The 17,646-nt window shown below is 44.8% G+C and overlaps 2 protein-coding genes across 5 annotated transcripts; one reads left to right on the forward strand and one right to left on the reverse strand.

Annotated features, from left to right (window-relative positions):
• Window positions 1-1,000: 1,000 nt before the first annotated feature.
• On the reverse strand, window positions 1,001-7,687 carry CLN5 (CLN5 intracellular trafficking protein). Of its 4 annotated transcripts, none has more exons than XM_053384633.1 (4): window positions 7,005-7,687; window positions 6,086-6,251; window positions 3,037-3,262; window positions 1,001-1,907 (listed from the first exon to the last, which is right to left on the reverse strand). In XM_053384633.1, exons 1-4 carry the CDS (start codon window positions 7,124-7,126, stop codon window positions 1,396-1,398), a joined length of 1,026 nt encoding a protein of 341 aa, XP_053240608.1. In that variant the 5' UTR covers window positions 7,127-7,687; the 3' UTR covers window positions 1,001-1,395. The 4 variants fall into 4 exon arrangements, with proteins under 4 accessions (XP_053240608.1, XP_053240611.1, XP_053240609.1 ...); XM_053384636.1 differs by having other exon boundaries at window positions 6,086-6,225; window positions 7,005-7,109; XM_053384634.1 differs by lacking the exon at window positions 7,005-7,687 and adding an exon at window positions 6,799-6,935.
• Window positions 7,688-7,788: 101 nt separating this feature from the next.
• On the forward strand, window positions 7,789-16,037 carry LOC128411968 (glutamine amidotransferase-like class 1 domain-containing protein 3, mitochondrial). Its single transcript, XM_053384637.1, has 4 exons — window positions 7,789-8,181; window positions 13,428-13,599; window positions 14,589-14,793; window positions 15,748-16,037. The coding sequence occupies exons 1-4, from the start codon at window positions 7,804-7,806 to the stop codon at window positions 15,938-15,940; spliced, it is 948 nt and encodes a 315-aa protein (XP_053240612.1). The 5' UTR covers window positions 7,789-7,803; the 3' UTR covers window positions 15,941-16,037.
• Window positions 16,038-17,646: the final 1,609 nt, after the last annotated feature.

Consider the following 17,646-nt stretch of genomic DNA (forward strand, 5'->3'; position numbering starts at 1 on the left):
TGCAATGCATCTGAGCAGATGTGTTTTGATACAGTTCATGGATCAAAAACAATCTTTTATCAAGGTAGTATCGTTCTCATTTGCTACATAGGTGATCATGAAAGGTATAGTCAAAAAAGTGTCTTGAGTAAATAAAAACTTAGCTCATTTTGATACATATTTATCTGCTAGATGGGCCAATACTAAACAGTGCTATTCCTTAGGCCAGTTTAAACAGCCAAGTTTAAATTCCCCAAGGATATTACGCTCACTAACCCAAGTTTCCATTTAAGATGTAAAACACTGGCACAAACTGTCCCAGTTATAGAGATAAGACCTCTGGGTCAGTAGTTACTTGGATCTCCTTTAGGATTAAAACTTTAATCCAAACTATAGGGATTATGGATAAACAAAGGACACAAAATTTTAATCCCAAGCAAGAAATATTTTTAAAAGCAAGGCACGTAATTTCATTGTGATTAGAAGTTTTGCAACACACAAATTAACACTGCCAACTCATTGAGCCTATTTTGAAAAACTTTGTAGTTCAAGTAACAGCACAGATTAGCTGGTGGTCATCCAGGAAAAATATCCTTTAGAATCACAGCAACCTATAAATTTAACACACCTGGAGTAAGTAGCAGCTACTTAAAAGTGCTCAAGCAGATCCCCATAATTGTCTTAAGGTTGACCTCAAGGTTAGGAATGTATGTGCAGCCACATTCCTATTTTCTATTCTATGTGATTGTCCAATGCTAATGGCTTATTAAGTATCCTTGAAAACCATTCCCCCCCCCACACATACCTCTGTGTGCCAGCATTACTTGAATCTGCTGTCCACTCCTGCAGCTCTACAGCAGGCACCCCCAACCCGCAGCCCTCCAGATGTTTTGGCCTACAACTCCCATGATCCCTAGCTATCAGGACCAGTAGTCCAAAACATCTGGAGGGCTAAAGGTTGGGGATGCCTGCTCTACAAAGTGCTACAGTGAGGGTAATAAAATGAAAACAGTAGGGGGGGATCACTCAGGAGGGCTGCTCCCACGTTTAAATGCAACCATTCAAATCAGGTACAGGGCACATAATGAGAACGTTAGAATAATTATTTACCATCCTTATTCACCCACATTGGTTCCAGTGCATACATCAAGTGTCTCTGGAAGTCAAAATTGAAGGCTTGGAAAAGAATATCATTCCCTCACAAAATTAAAGGTGAAATAGCTTAGGTTTGATGCATTCATTTCCCTGTGCAGATAACCTTTTCAGCGTTAGTAAAAATCCAGGTATATCCCAGTAGTTTCAGGCATCTTTGTCAGCCTGAAAGACATCTGAGGCAACTCAGCATAAAATGGGTTTGGGGGTTTTATTTTGCCTTTTTTTGGTGTCTTTATACAAAAAAAAGGGCATTAAGAAAAACTACACGCCCAACTTTGTGCTGTTTGAATGAGGCAATGGGATTTCTTCATAGGCTATTTTCATGAAAGGATATTTCATTGGCAGAAACCAATATTCCAAGTTATAGAAGAGGTAAAACTGATGGTCCACAGCCACTTCATCAAATATCCTCAAGAGGTTTAGAAAGAACTCTTTGACGGAATGATAAGGTTTGAAAGGAGAATAGAAGTCTCTAATGGCCAGAGCTAGCGTTTTGTTTCCGTGTGGTCCAAATATAGCCGTTTCATTTCCAAAGCAGACGGGCTCTCCACTGAAGAGAGTAATAGTGGTATAATTTGTTTGTATCTTCTTAAAAATGGCCCCCAGCTCAGCCAGCTTTTGGTATGTCCTCTGTACAAACTTGGAGCATTCGTAAGGCTCAAACCACACTCTGGCCTGCTCCTCCGGGCTCTCTTTGACCATCCACGTCTCGTAGTAAATGCCAGTTTCGTTGTCGTATTTCACCCATTTCGCCATTTGATTAAACATAGCTCCTGTGCAAGAAGAAAACACAATATCACACTACGGGAAGGAGATAGGAGAATCATATCTGCACAGCTGAATACTATCTGTACTTTAAAATAACCTCCTTAATTCTGCAGCCTTTCCCACCTTTTTCTTCAAGCAGCTCAGCTTGGTTCCCTCCTTGTTTAATCTTCACAATCCTGTGAGGAATAGGTTAAGCTGAGAGACACCCAAGGGCTCTCAGTCGGCTTTATGGCAGAGTGTGGGCTTGAACCCGTGTCTCCCAGGGTTCGACGCACTAACCACTACACCCCACTGGCTCTCAATGTTCCCCAACAGGCTGGGCTGATGCTCTTATGCAAGCATAGCAGTCATTTTTTGAAATTTATTTCAGAAGGAACACCAGAATGCCTGGTATAAGCACATGATGACACAGAATCTGTGTCCATGAAGTGTTCAAATCTGGAAACCTCTGGAGATCTTTCCAGCTCCACAGAAAACAGAGGAATGGCTCTAACTGTCCGGAGTTCAGCCGACACTTGAGTAGGACTCTGGCGAAGACACATGCCCGACTGGCATGTTCTCTCCCTCCTGGTCCATCATACAGGAGCTTCAAAAGCTTTCTTCAGCCTGAATGTCACAGCGACCGATGCCAACAGACACCGGCACACTTAGGGATCCACAGAGTTTGCACATCTTGCGTAACAGACCTCAGCAACTCAGCATTTTGGCTAATCTACTTTATTTACATATAAACACACACGGAGCACTGCAACATGGCTCCCTCTCTCTCTAGCATCAGACAGCAAAGAGCAAAAGAACTAAGGACAATAGTCCCACTAGTCTTCGTCACTTCCCACTGTGGAGTCAAAACATACACCTTCATGTGATAGACAACAATCCCATGACTGCAATCACGGAGCAGGAATTCTAACACTAACCACATCTACTCAAATGAAAGTCTGATTAATTTCAGCAAGGATTGTTCCCAGAAAAGTGGGAGGAGGATTGCAAGCAGTTTGCAAAGATGTACGGATATACAGTAACACCCTCAGATTGCTTACTGGCCTGAACCAAGCCCAAAATAATAATTACGCACCAACAACTTCTGAATCCCCACCACGTCAACAAGCCCCATGACAAAGTTTGCATGTTTACCTGAGATTGTGGTCACCAGAACCAAGGTCCCGTTCTCCTTCCAATGGGCATCATCTATTCCTCCATAAAAGCAGGCAGCCCCCTGATTGCACCAAAAAGGGGCCAGCAAATTGGGCCGGAGATGAGGAAATGTGCAGTTCCCCAGCTGGAAGAGCTCATACCACTCCATTGTGTAGTTCTTCTGCGATAAGGAGCTCTTGAAACCGACAGCGTCGTGCATGATCTTCTAAAAGAAAGGAACAACCAACACAAGTGAAGGCATGCCTTTGTTCATCATTCCACATTTCTTCTCTCTATAAGGACTCTAAATCAGGGGTGGGGAGCGAGTGTGGTCGGACCAGAACTCTCATCAGCACCACCCAGCAATGGTCAGGGACAATGGAAGCTGGCAGTCCAGAAACATCTGAAAAGCCACAGGTTTCCCCTTACTGCTCCAAGGCAGTGTTAGAAATTAGCCAGGCACAGTTTGCGGCTGGCGCAGGTCCAATTGCAACCACATGGAGCTCTCTGGATGCCGGGTTGGCAACTGAAATCTCTCTTTTTTCCTATAATTTTAATTAAATTCTCTGTTTTACATCTTAGAATATTCATTTAAACAAACTTAAAATATCAATGATTTCCCTTCCTCTCTTTCCATGGTTCATTTTGCATAACATAAATCCCTGCATATTTTATATAAACTAATCCATTCAGTATTCCATTATTACATCCATCAAAACTTATTTACACTGTTGAATTCATCTTAATGCTGCCCGCGTTTTCAAATATACACAGTTTTCCTCCATATATTCAATAAACATTTTCCAATCTTCTTTAAGCATATGTTCTTCTTGTTCTCTTATTCTATATGTTAGGTCCGCAAACTGCACATATTCCATCAGCTTAAGTCGCCATTCTTTTTTAGTTGGGACTTCACTCGTTTTCCATTTTTGGGCTAACAAAACACGGGCCACAGTAGTGGCATACATAAGTAACCTTTTTTGACACCTGGGAATTTCCCCCAACGAAAAGGACTCTGGTTTTTTGGGGAAAGTACTTTTAAACATTTTTTTCAATTCATTATGAATTATTTCCCAACACTCTTTTACCCTTTTATGGACTTTTACAGGTCCATCACATATGACAGATATATGGCTGCAACTGATATCTCCATCTGGCCGACCCCTCCAGCTTTCTTAAGCAGGTACACAGAAGAGCTTATTCATTGCATTTATATCCCCCCCTTGTTCTCTCCAAGAAGTACATGGTTCACCCCCCCCCTCAGTTTATCCCTACTATGACCCTGTGAGGGAGGTTAAGAGGCAGTGACTGGCTCCAATGTGAGCTTCATGACTGAGCAGGGATTTGAATCCTGATCTCCCAGGTCCTAATTTAACACTCTAACTGCTGCACCACCCTGGCTTCCTGGAGTACTACTGCTATATAAATTAAGTAGGTGAATTAATATGGGGAAAGGATCTGAAGTATTTTCCTGGAAGCTTGCAATTTATTTTGGATTGTTTTATTGGATGCTTTAATGTGTTGTAAATTTTTAAAAATTTAAATTATAAAGCGGTACAGAAATGAAATGAATAAAAATAATAATAAATTGCAGTGTAAAAAAAAATCATTGCTGAGAAATTCCATTGTGGTGATCATAACCTAGGTTTCAGGTGCCAACAGGTGATTAGCTTACATATCTTGAGTTTCTAACACTGCTTTATAATCCTATGAACACTTACATGGGAGTAAGCCCCACTAAATACAATTGAGACGTGAGTCTAAGTAAACACACAGAGGATTGAACAGTAAGAGCAGGGGTCAGCAAACTTTTTCAGCAGGGGGCCGGTCCACTGTCTCTCAGACCTTGTGGGGGGGCTGGACTATATTGGGGGGGGGAATGAACAAATTCCTGTGCCCCACAAATACCCAGAGGTGTATTTTAAATAAAAGGACACATTCTACTCATGTAAAAACACCACGCAGGCCTCACAAATAACCCAGAGATGCATTTTAAATAAAAGGATACATTCTACTCATGTAAAAACATGCTGATTCCCGGACCGTCCATGGGCCAGATTTAGGAGGCGATTGGGCCAGATTCGGCCCCCAGGCCTTAGTTGGCCTATACATCGATAAGAGCCTGACCCACTGCATGCATATAAAGGAAAAGGGACCCCTGACCATTAGGTCCAGTTGTGACCGACTCTGGGGTTGTGGTGCTCATCTCGCTTTATTGGCCAAGGGAGCCAGCGTACAGCTTCTGGGTCATGTGGCCAGCATGACTAAGCCGCTTCTGGCGAACCAGAGCAGCGCACGGAAACGCTGTTTACTTGGCAGGAGCAGGGACCGAGCAACGGGAGCTCACCCTGTCATGGGGATTCGAACCGCCGACCTTCTGATCGGCAAGTCCTAGGCTCTGTGGTTTAACATACAGTGCCACCCATAAATCATGCTTAATTTTCAATTAGGTTTGCTCCTAGGTAAGTGTTCACAGAACTGCCACAATCTAGAAATTGCAGACCAACTATGAGAATCAGTGAGCCATACCTTGCACAGCTCGTAAGGCTAATTGGCCAATTATGCTGTCGTACTGGGGTTTTTTGTAACATGCCTTGGATGGCAGGAAAGGCAACACTATGAATGCTATAAAATAACAAAGCAATCTGGGGAAATGGCGCAGTTTCAGGAAGTGGACGTCCCGTGATTTCTCTGCAGGAACAGAGAAACTTTTACACATTTAATATCTGGAAGGAGGGAGTGAATCACTGTAACATGCCAGTGACTGGCACTAGCCAGGAATAGTAATAAAACAAAAAAAAAAATCGCCCTGAAAGTGCCATTTAAAGATTGCTTCTTTCAAAGCTGTTACTTAAAAATTCTCAGAACATTTTCTAACACCCTCCTGTTGCCAGAAAAGTGGTAAACAATGTTTTATGAATATATTTACATGGTCTATAGTTAATCAAATTAACAATGTCAGTTCTGGATTGCACGTTTTGAAATCTAGGTTAATTGGGATGCTAGCAAAAGGCTGACAAAACAGAAGAGGAAACACATGTCACCTTACCATATGACCAAGGAGATCTCCATATTTGAATTCCCAGACAGGCGCCTGTAACCGAAATACTTCCAGGACATCGTCATCTCTCATCACCGGAATGGGAGAGCCAGTTGGGCAGAAAGTGTAACGAGCCTGGCAGTAGGCATCTGTTTTAGGGCGGTAATCAAAACGCCTGCATTAAAATAAATGTGTTGTTTTTTTAAAAAAATTCGTTTAAACCCAAAAGTTCAGATTAAAAAAAAAGAAACGGCCATAAACTGGAAATCATCTTTTGCTTGCAAATCTCTTGAGTTTTCTCCCTTGCAGAGCCACATTCCATAATTATACTTATTCTCCCCATTTTGAGACTGCCCAGGTCCTGAGAAGTCACCACTGCATGCTCATGAGTCATCTGTGTTGAAAAAGCTTCCCATCTGAAACCCTGCATTGCTCGGACCTGGCTATTAACCATAAGGCTGGTGGTTTGAGACCACCCAGGGATGCCTGTAGGCAAGATTCCTGCATCGCAGCAGTGGGTTGGACTAGATGACCCCTGGATCCCTTCCAGCTCTACAATTCTATGACCCCACTCTGGACATCTGAAGCTCCACTGACACAACAGGACTCCTTCCTTTCCTCCCCCTAGCACCGCCCCTCCTCAAATATGCTCAGAGGGTCCCCCAGATTTGGGGGGGGGGCAGGGGAGAGGAGGGGGAAAGTTCTCCTGCGCAAGCAAAAACCTGAACGACAGGATTGCATGCAACCCCTTTGTTCCACTTTCGGCACAGCCTGGATGTTTGCAAATCCTAATTTTTGGACGGGGAGCCCAAACCTCTCTTGCCATCCCCTGGAAGTGAGCCATCACCGCACCTGCTATATTAGGCGGCCGCGGGGGGCGGGATCCTGCCCGACGACCCTCTCCCCTCCCCATACGCCGTCCTCTCACCTGTAAGGCACGGGCCACCCCTGCTGCCCCGGAGAGGCGCATGTCGAGCTGCAGGGCGTCTCCAACTGCAGGAGCAAAAGCAGCAGCAGCCACAGACGCGGCGGCTCCCCGCCCGCAGCCATGATGCAGCTCCCCTGCAAGCAGAAAGCAAGCGGCGCAGGGCAGCCCAGCTCCGCTTCCGCGTTTCTCTCGCCCGCCCAGCAGTCAGCTGAGCACAGTTCAGCCCGTCACATGCCGAGGGGTCGGGCACATGCTCAGTGCGGAAACCTCCCGGACGCTTTTAGCAAGAGCTTCTGTTATTATTTCCCTCCCCTCTCTGCCTCTGGTTTCTGTTCCGCGATCGCGATGGGGGAATCAGATCTTCCGGCTCTCTCAGCCCCACCGGGTCGTTTTTTGTTTGCGCACGGAGAAGGGAGCCTTTGTCACCTGTCACGGGTGCTTTAGCTGAGATTCCTGCATTGCAGGGGGTTGGACTAGATGACCCCTGGCTCCCTTCCAGCTCTACAGTTCTGTGATTCCATATCTCTGCTGTAGTTTTTTGGGGTTTCCTTTAGGTGCAGTGGCCGGAGAGCGAGTAGGTCGCCTTGCACAAGGCGTCGGATCCGGGGGTGCAGTTTAGGCTTTTAAAATCTCCACGCTTTTAGCTTGTTTCAAATATGTGTTAGCTACCCTTAGACCAGACAATTTCGGAGAGGTCTTGCAATCAGCACAGATTACTCTTACAAAGAGGAAAAACTAAGTATCATCATATTCACGCGTGAAAAGCTTTTTTTGGGACGTGCACGCCGGATCAAACCGCATGTGTAGTGTGATTATCCTCCTATGCGCTGCAAAATCGGCGCGCATTGCGCTCAGAAACGGAAGGGGAGCTGCCGTGTTTGCATCCCAGGCGCGACGCCGTTTCCTGGAGGACGCGAAATCTTTCCTGTCCTCCCGTCTCCAAGGGTCACAGAAAGCGCCGCCCCGACGGCTCTTCTTCCGGACCAGCAGGGGGCGGGGGGGATCCGGCACCGGATCCTTCCTTCCTGCGGCCTCTTCCTCCGTGGACGCGGGGGACCCGCAGGCGAGGATGGGGAAGCGGGTGGCCGTGGTCTTGGCGGGCTGCGGCGTCTTCGACGGCAGCGAGATCCACGAGGCGTCCGCCGTCCTGGTGCACCTGAGCCGGGCTGGAGCGGAGGTGAGGCTGGCGACCCTCTAAAAGTGCAAAAGGGGGGTATTCCTTGCAGGGGGGGTGGACCAGATGACCCCTGGGGTCCCTTCCGACTCTACAACAATGGGATTCCTCCTCCTCTCGTGTCCTGCCGTGCAAAATCCGCCCAGCCCACCTGCCCACGGCTTAAACTTAGTGCAAGCAAGCAAGCAAACTGCTTGCAAGGGTCTCTTGCGATTTCCTCAGGATAGAATCATAGAATTGTAGAAGTGTTGTAGGACCTCTAAGGTCTCAAATATAGGATAAATGTGGATAATTGCACAAAGTAAATGCACATACATAAGTATATAAACCACATGTCTAAAACAGGTGCCATAGGTAGCCGTGTTGGTCTGCCGTAGCCGAAACAAAATAAAAAAATTCCTTCCAGTAGCACCTTAGAGACCAACTAAGTTTGTTCACGAAAGCTCATACCAGTAACAAACTTAGTTGGTTTCTTAAGGTGCTATGGGAAGGAATTTTGTTATGTCTAAAACAGTACAGGAGAGCAATCCAAAAGCCATCTTGGCTCTCCTAAAGACCCTCAATATTTCCTCTGCCTCCTTAATCCCCCTTGCCTGAGAACACGCAGGCAGAGATCAATCGGGAAGTTCCTGAAGGAATTCCTCTCCTATATTTATGAACCTTCTTTGTAATAATTGCCATTGTTTGCCCAGAGGCTCTGCATTGAGGGATGTCCGAGGGCATCCTGATGGTCTTATGATGCAATGCTAATGTTTTGCATAAACTGTGTCTGGAACTATGTAAGGTAAAGGTAAAGGTACCCCTGCCCGTACGGGCCAGTCTTGACAGACTCTAGGGTTGTGCGCCCATCTCACTCAAGAGGCCGGGGGCCAGCGCTGTCCGGAGACACTTCTGGGTCACGTGGCCAGCGTGACATCGCTGCTCTAGCAGGCCAGAGCCACACACGGAAAGGCCGTTTACCTTCCCGCTAGTAAGCGGTCCCTATTTATCTACTTGCACCCGGGGGTGTTTTCAAACTGCTAGGTTGGCAGGCGCTGGGACCGAGCAGCGGGAGCGCACCCCGCCGCGGGGATTCGAACCGCCGACCTTTCGATCGGCAAGCCCTAGGCGCTGAGGCTTTTACCCACAGCGCCACCCGCGTCCCTAAAACTATGTAAAACTTGCTAAATCCTCAGGAATATCCCACCTTGGCCTGCCTGAGCCACAGTAACCCCACTTCAGGTGTGATGTAATTTCTGACTGTTTGTAGAGGGGATGCACACCAAAATGAAAACCCTTAAAAGAGATGAAGGCAGCCCTGTTTAGGGAAGTTTTAAATGTTTGGTGTTTTATCATGTTTTTAATATTCTGTTGGGAGCCGCCCAGAGTGGCAGGGGAAACCCAGCCAGATGGGCGGGGTATAAATATTATTATTATTATTATTATTATTATTATTATTATTATTATTATGTTTCTTCTTGGTTCTGGGTCTCTCTGGCCTCCTTGCTAGGAAAGGAGGGAATTTGGTTGCTACAGAAAAATAAAGATCTGCTTTGCTTTCCCTGCTTCCTGCCCCCATCCATTCACCTCTGACTGATCATGGACTTAAAGGTAAGGTAAAGGGACCCCTGATGATTAGGTCCAGTCATGACTGACTCTGGGATTGCGACGCTCATCTCGCTTTATTGGCCGAGGGAGCCGGCGTACAGCTTCCGGGTCATGTGGCCACAAGACTAAGCCGCTTCTGGCGAACCAGAGCAGTGCACGGAAACGCCGTTTACCTTCCCGCCGGAGCAGTACCTAGTTATCTACTTGCACTTGACATGCTTTTGAACTGCTAGGTTGGCAGGAGCAGGGACCGAGCAACGGGAACTCACCCCGTCACAGGGATTCGAACCGCCGACCTTCTGATCAGCAAGTCCTAGGCTCTGTGGTTTAACCCACAGTGCCACCTGCGTCCCTTGATCATGGACTTAGGGGACCCCTATTTTTCTGTATCAGAAGGAAAACCCCCATGGCCATCTAGTCCAACCCACTGCGATGCAGGAATCCTGTCCATGGCTGTAATACGATTTCACTGTGTTGTCATGGGGGTTAAGTTTGAGGTCTCGGGTTATTGTTAAAAGTTTGTGTGGCTTTTGCTACATAGTGGCTAGCATTTGTCCCCTCCACTTCACTCTATCCTAGCCCTCTTTAATGCCAATCTTTCATAGTAAAAGAAGAACCAAGGCATGCCATGCTTTAGAAAGGAAGTGGTGGAATAATTGCACTGCATTTTTGACTGTCATTGTAACTGCATTTATAACTGTACACAGGCACACACAGGGAGAGGGAAGAAGACCTGCATATGCTCTCATTCAGTGATAGTTTTTCTAGAAAAAGAGGTGCAATAACTCACCATGAATGCCTCCCTTGTTCTCTTATAACGGCAATGGAGTCCCCCTGAGAGGTGCTGGAACTGAGCTCCGGTGAGTTCTAGCTGGAAAAAAGGCCTTTCTCCCACCCACAGAAGGTTTTTCCTTTTTTTAAAAAATGATATTTATTAAGATTTTTCCATTATAATACATCAAAAAATAAAAAAAAGAAACAAAATTTTTTAAAAACACATAGAATTCAACGTCCTTATTTTCAATGACATATTTCCCTGACTTCCCCATACCTCCCCCTCTTGTATTCCAATTCAGATTGTTGGTTCAACAAGTTCTTGTCCCCAATTTTTAACCTTTTTATATTTAATTCATTTTAGAAAAACCAATTTTAACTTATAAACATCAATATTTAAACAACAGTTCAACAAGTTCTTGTCCCTAATTTTTAACCTTTTTATGTTTTATATTTTATATTTAGTTCATTTTGAAAAACCAATTTTGCCTTATAAACATCAATAATTATACATCCGTGCTTATTCTTAAAGCCTTTTCCTAAAGTCGACCTAAATTCCCTTCCACGATTTCCTCAATTCTCATACAAATAACAAAACAAAATAAAAGCAAAACAAATTATAATTATACACCCTTTGGATTCCCAAACTCCACCCCCCCCCTTTTCCCGGTTCTAATCCCAATAATCGTCCATCAATCAATCTACTCTCAGCCTGGAGATCTCACGTCCGAGGCTCTTAATTCTCTCTCAGTTCCTCTCTGCCGGCTTTTTTGATAGTCCTTGGTATTAAACACCAAATCTCGGAGAAGCTCTAGTCCAATAAAGTCCATGTTTCTTCCAACCAGACCTCCACACTTAAAAGTGGAGCCTAAATCTTGTTTCTTACTCCTTTCAAATCCAAATGTCTCCAAAGCTCCAACTTCCACCTTAATCAGATTTGTAATCCATAGGTCTTCAGATCTCCACACAAGGAGATCTCTCCATTCTTCAGTCTCCAATTCAAACCAAATTTTCACCATCAAGTTCTTATTTTCCTTTGCAGCCATCATGTCAGGCCTCTGGCTCTCCTTTATCATCTGTAAAATTACAGCTCCTCCTTCCTTTTTCTCAGGAACAACATAAATCTCTTTCTTCACACTCTCAAAGCTCTCAAGTTTCTCTTCTTGTACAGCTGCATGGGCTTCCTGAGACAATTCCTTATCAGATTCAATGAGTTTGTTTACTGTTAAGTCCAGAGTTGTAACATTTGTAGCCAAAACATCAATTTGGCCTTGTAACTTTCCCAAGAGAACAAAGACTCTGTCCAATTCAGCTTGAATTTCCCCTCCTTCAGCCATTCTTGTGATGTCCCAAAACCCCCTCTAGAGGGATTTTGGTTACTTAGTATTCTTTCCAGTTCAAATCCAAAAATCAAATTAGTTTGTATCAGTTCTTCCTTGTTTCCAACAAAATATAGTCAAATTGTAGCAAATATAGCCAGCAGAAGCAACAGAAACAAAGTTCTCTTTTTCCGTCTGACAGCTAATTTGACAGCTGTCAAACTCTTCCAATACCTTCAACAGGCTCTCTCGCGGATCACTCCCGGGTCCGGGGGGGTGGCACTTCAGCTCCCAAAATTAGCTCTTATCCTCCAGTAAGATTTCTTCTAGTGCCAAATTGTGAAATTAATGCCTTTTGCCAAATGATAAAAGAAAAAATTATCTCGACCTTAGTTAGCAGGTCCTTGCTTTAGATTATTTACAGGAGGAGGAGGCTGACTTCCTGTTTACACCTCCCCCGATCGTACCTAATTCACCAAAAAATTTTCTTTAAAAGTCCAATTTCCGTACTACTCACGGGTTGTTATTTTGGAGTCCAAATCACAAGAAGAAGTCAGCGCTCTCCGGCCATGGCAGTGCGGCTTCACTCCACAGGAGAAGCAGTTGACTCTCAGCACCGCGCCGCTCACCCCGTCCCCCGTTCTGAAGCCTTTAAAAAGGCTCCTTCGCGGGTCGGGGGGGCGCAAATGGTGCCCGCCGAGTCGCCAGGTTCACAGGCTTCACCGCCTGTGATTTTTAAGGGTCTCCACGTCACCGCAGCGGTACGACCCTGATCCTGTGGAGCCGATTCCCTCCGGAGCTCGGAGGGAATCCGCCATTAGCCGCTGGCGCTAACCCGGAAGTCTCCCACAGAAGGTTTTTCCATGGAAAATGTCTCTTTCCTGTTTCCTGTTCCTTTCTGCAAGGTCAAACTGTCTTTGGCAATCTCGATGCCTTCAATATTCTGCTTGCTGGCTTGTAAACAAGCCTCTGTGCGTTCAGCAGAGTTTAGGATTCTGCAAAGGAGTGCACAGGATTGCAGTCTTGAAAACGAAACGAGGCTCCAGTTCTAAGCTTACTAGGCTGTATGTCTCATTGAACTCAATGGGACTTGTGTCTGAGTAAATAGGTTCAGCATCATACTGAATTCCATTAAATTGAAAATACACTGCAAGTTATTTTACTAAACATTGACAGAATATGGTCTGTGACTGTATCACTGCTAAGCACATTCTGCAAACGTTTAGTACTGTTTATTTTACAACTTAAAATGAAAACACTATATTCTTGTTTGAACTGGGGTAGATAATAAGATAAATCTTATTTTTTAAAAATGTGTCTATATTAAAGGCAACATTTAGCCCTGTTTTAAAGATCTTGTCTGTGATCTTTCTACCTAAAATACCAATTGATGCTGAAATCCATACGCTTTGTCATTTTGGAATTTCAGAAACCTCTTGAAATGTTGATACTTGCAAAATTATCTTGCTTAAAATTGGCAAAAAACCCCATTGTTAAGCTTGACTCTTGCAACTAGCAAAAGTGCTACTTTGTAACACAAATGTATTTGTGTTCCCTTTTCTTTTTCAGGTAAAGATATTTGCACCAAATATTGAGCAGATGCACGTTGTTGATCATTTGCAGGGTAGTCCAAGTGAAGAAAAGAGAAACGTTTTAGTTGAAAGTGCTAGACTTGCGAGAGGGGACATCCAGGATTTGGCTGAGTTGAAAGTCGGTGAATTTGATGCAATTATTTTTCCAGGTGAGCATTTTTTTAAAAATAAACTAATCAAACCTGCAATCCTATATGCCTGGGAGTAAGCTCCATTAAATTCCACAGGATTTGCATTTGAAAGGACATGGTTAGGATTGCGCTGCAAATGAATTAGTTTAACACTCACTTATTTGTGAACCTTAAAAATCATTTGCACCTGTTCAATGTGCTCAGCACTGTGAGCTGGGACTCTATAACTAGATTTTAACACTGCACCTCACTGCAACAATACTCCCTCCTGCAAAACATAGTGCATTTTATTTATTTTAGTTTATTAAATTTTATACACAAATACACAACAAAAACCAACCAATAATCTCAATTTCTACATTCCACATTTATTTATTTTATAAATAAATAAATTTAAAAAATGAAAGTGGTTTGCACAATTCTAATGCACACGATAAAGGCCACATAAAACATTTTTTGGCCAATAAAAGTCTTGCCGCTGTAGTGGCATACAAAAACAGTCTAACATCTTTTTGGGGCTGTTCTAGTCCTATTATTCCAAGGAGAAAGGCTCCTGGTTTCTTAATAAATGTGTTTTTCAACATTTTTTTCAATTCATTATAAATTTCCCTCCAGAAGTCTTTCACCTTAGGACACGTCCACCACATATGGTAAAAGGTACCTTCTTTTTCTTTGCATTTCCAACATTGGTTATCATTTGTATGACACATAAAACATTTTTTGAAAATGGATCACAAACTATTACAGGAGATGTGTTATCTTCAGCATCTGCATCTGCCTGGCAGCAAAGGGGGGGAAATCAGCAAAATGTTCACCATAGAAGATGCCTGTTCAGTTTCTATGGGAAGAGTGCTCCCCCAGGGCTGAACCAATTTTGTGCCAATATCAAATAAGCGTCGCCTCATTGGGTGACAACCAGCAACGCTGCTGTGTTGGAAGAGGCAATATTAGGAAGTTTCTTCTTGACATGGAAGAGTGAGCTCTTATCTTTCCCTCCTCCCTTCAAGGGGGCTTTGGCGTAGCGAAGAACTTGTGTTCCTGGGCGGTGGAAGGAAAGAACTGCACGGTCAACAACCTTGTGAAGTCCACCCTTGAGGCTTTCCATAGCGTGAAGAAACCCATTGGCTTGTGCTGCATTTCCCCTGTGTTGGCAGCGAAAGTCTTCCCAGGCTGTGAAGTCACCGTCGGCCACAACAGAAATGTAGACGGGAGGTAAGGAATTTTGTTTGGAGCGTCATCTGATTCTGTGCGCGTGCCAATTCTCTGCCGATCACAAGATCCAACTGTTACAGTGATATACAGCTTTCTCCAATCTATCGTTTTTCTCTGTTGGTTGTTGCTGATTACACTCATTGGTCACTTTGTACAAAAGAAAAAGCCTCAGAGCAACTTAATCGCTTTTATATGTCTTGTTTTAAAACCAGAAAAAAAAGTACAGTGGTACCTCAGGTTAAGAACTTAATTCGTTCCGGAGTTCCATTCTTAACCTGAAACTGTTCTTAACCTGAGGTACCACTTTAGCTAATGGGGCCTCCCGCGCCGCCGCTGTGCGATTTCTGTTCTCATCCTGAGGTAAAGTTCTTAACCCGAGGTACTATTTCTGGGTTAGCGGAGTCCGTAACCTGAAGCGTCTGTAATCCGAGGTACCACTGTACAATACAAAAAAATGCTCTTCCTGTAAAATATTAATAAGGACAAGTCCCATCCACCCAATGTCACGCTATGTCACATCACGATATACCGACATATCACAATGTCTGAAATAAGGATGGAGTTGGTTTTCAACTTCCAGCTAAACATCATGATATACTGATATATGATAATGTCCAAAATAAGGATGGAGCTATGTAGGGACATTGGCTGGCTTCATGGTTTTTACCACATTGTGATTTTTGCATAGCACACACACACACACACACACACACACCATGATTCGCAATATATTGCCAGGTAAAAAAAACTATGAAGCTGCTATCACGATATAGACTTGGGTGAGGTCCATGCAGAAGGGCCTCTGATGAAGACCACAGGGTCTGGTCTGGTTCATACTGGGAGAGCCGGCCCTTGATGTATTGTGGTCCTGAGCCTTCTAGAGCATTAACGGTCAAAGCCAGCACTTCAGCGGTGAGGGAAAGGCAGTTCTTGTTTAACTTCCTTTCCTTGCAGGTTTCCTGATGCTGAAACAGCTGCGGCTATTGAAGAACTTGGCTGCAAGCACATCTGCAAAGACGTGAACGAGGCCCACGTGGATTCTGCAAACAAAATAGTCACCACTTGCGCGTTCATGTGCAAAGCCCCTTTGCATCAAATTTTTGATGGGGTTGGAACCATGGTTACCGAAGTCTTGAAACTGGCATGAAGGGGGAAAGCCAGGCTTGGCGGCAGCTGGCAAATGCATTAACAAATGACGCTTTGGTTAAATACAGTAGAATTAATAAAAATAATTAAGCCACAGAGATCAAGAGTCTTTATTCAGTCGTTGGTATTTTGAACCTGGTCTTCCTTCTGTCTTTCCTCTTGAGATAAGCAAATTGTTAACTCTTATTTTAAGCCCAAGGCCAGTTTTACTGGAAAGAATGATGAAGGAAGGACCAAGGGCCCATCATGTTTTTTAAGTGCACTACCAGCCAGTCCTCTTGCCACAGACAGGTCTCCCTGCACCTGCCGGCTCTTGCAACTACAGGGCTAACAAGAACTTCTTGGGATGGGTGGGTTTGGCCTTTGTACTGCTAGTTGCCGACCTAGCAGTACTCTAAAAGGTAAAGGTAAAGGTACCCCTGCCCGTACGGGCCAGTCTTGACAGACTCTGGGGTTGTGCGCCCATCTCACTCAAGAGGCCGGGGGCCAGCGCTGTCCGGAGACACTTCTGGGTCACGTGGCCAGTGTGACAAGCTGCATCTGGCGAGCCAGCGCAGCACACGGAACGCCGTTTACCTTCCCGCTAGTAAGTGGTCCCTATTTATCTACTTGCACCCGGGGGTGCTTTCGAACTGCTAGGTTGGCAGGCTCTGGGACCGAGCAACAGGAGCGCACCCTGCCGCGGGGATTCGAACCGCCGACCTTTCGATCGGCAAGCCCTAGGCGCTGAGGCTTTAACCCACAGCGCCACCCGTGTCCCGGTGGACTCTGGGAGCTACTTATTATGACAGCAAGTGGTAGGTGAATGTCCTCCCAGGAAGAACTTTGTCTCGCTCAGGGCATGCAAACAAGACCTATTTTAGTGACACTTATCAATTGCACCAGCTTCTATAGGGTGAAATCCAAGCTTGCTCTCCTGTCTTGAGTTCCAGCTGAAGGTTCCTGCCAGGGGAAGGGACTTTTTGCCAACTTCTCCCTCCAGCTCCTATTCTGCCTCCTCTACTGTTGCGCAGGGTCACCTAGACCCTCCGGAACAGCCATTTGCCTGCCCCCTCCTTTCCACTCCACCTTGCCTCGCACAAGTGTCAAGGTTGTGGGTGCAGCAGTTGCCCCCCTGCTGCCTAACCCGGGTTTGGATTGCCCTGCCAGTGCTATGGTAAAATAGATGTTGGACCACAAGCCAGAAGAAGTGGTTGGTAAGTCCCATCAATTTGAATTGGCATTTAAATAGGAATGTGATGGCTTACGGCCGGAGTCTTTTAAGTAGTTAGGTGCATTGACAAGAGCAGGAATGCCCGCAGTTGGGCTCAGGCCAAATGTTGGTCCCTAAAGCAATTGTCTCGTGACTGCTCTCTCAGATGGGTCCGTCCCCCCCAGATTCTGGAAAGCAAAGAGAGAAAGAGAAACAGGCTTAGTGTGACATAAAGATCTAACTTTCTACTGACAGCAGAGAAACTGATGGACTATGTGGAACTGGCGAAACTGACACACAAATTGCGGGACAAGGACAACTGTGGCTTTACAGAAGAATGGGAACCTTTTACAAAGTATTTAAAGAAAGAACAAAATGAATTGGACTCCTTGGCAGGTTTTGAATAAACATACACAAATTTATTATTAATAACACATAGACAGATAGGCTAAGGATCTTTACAACTTTATAATATGCAGAGAATTATAAGTATGGAAAAACCAGAGAGAGGAGCT

This window comes from Podarcis raffonei, chromosome 4 (assembly GCF_027172205.1).
Source record: "Podarcis raffonei isolate rPodRaf1 chromosome 4, rPodRaf1.pri, whole genome shotgun sequence".
Classification (NCBI taxonomy): Eukaryota; Metazoa; Chordata; class Lepidosauria; order Squamata; family Lacertidae; genus Podarcis; species Podarcis raffonei.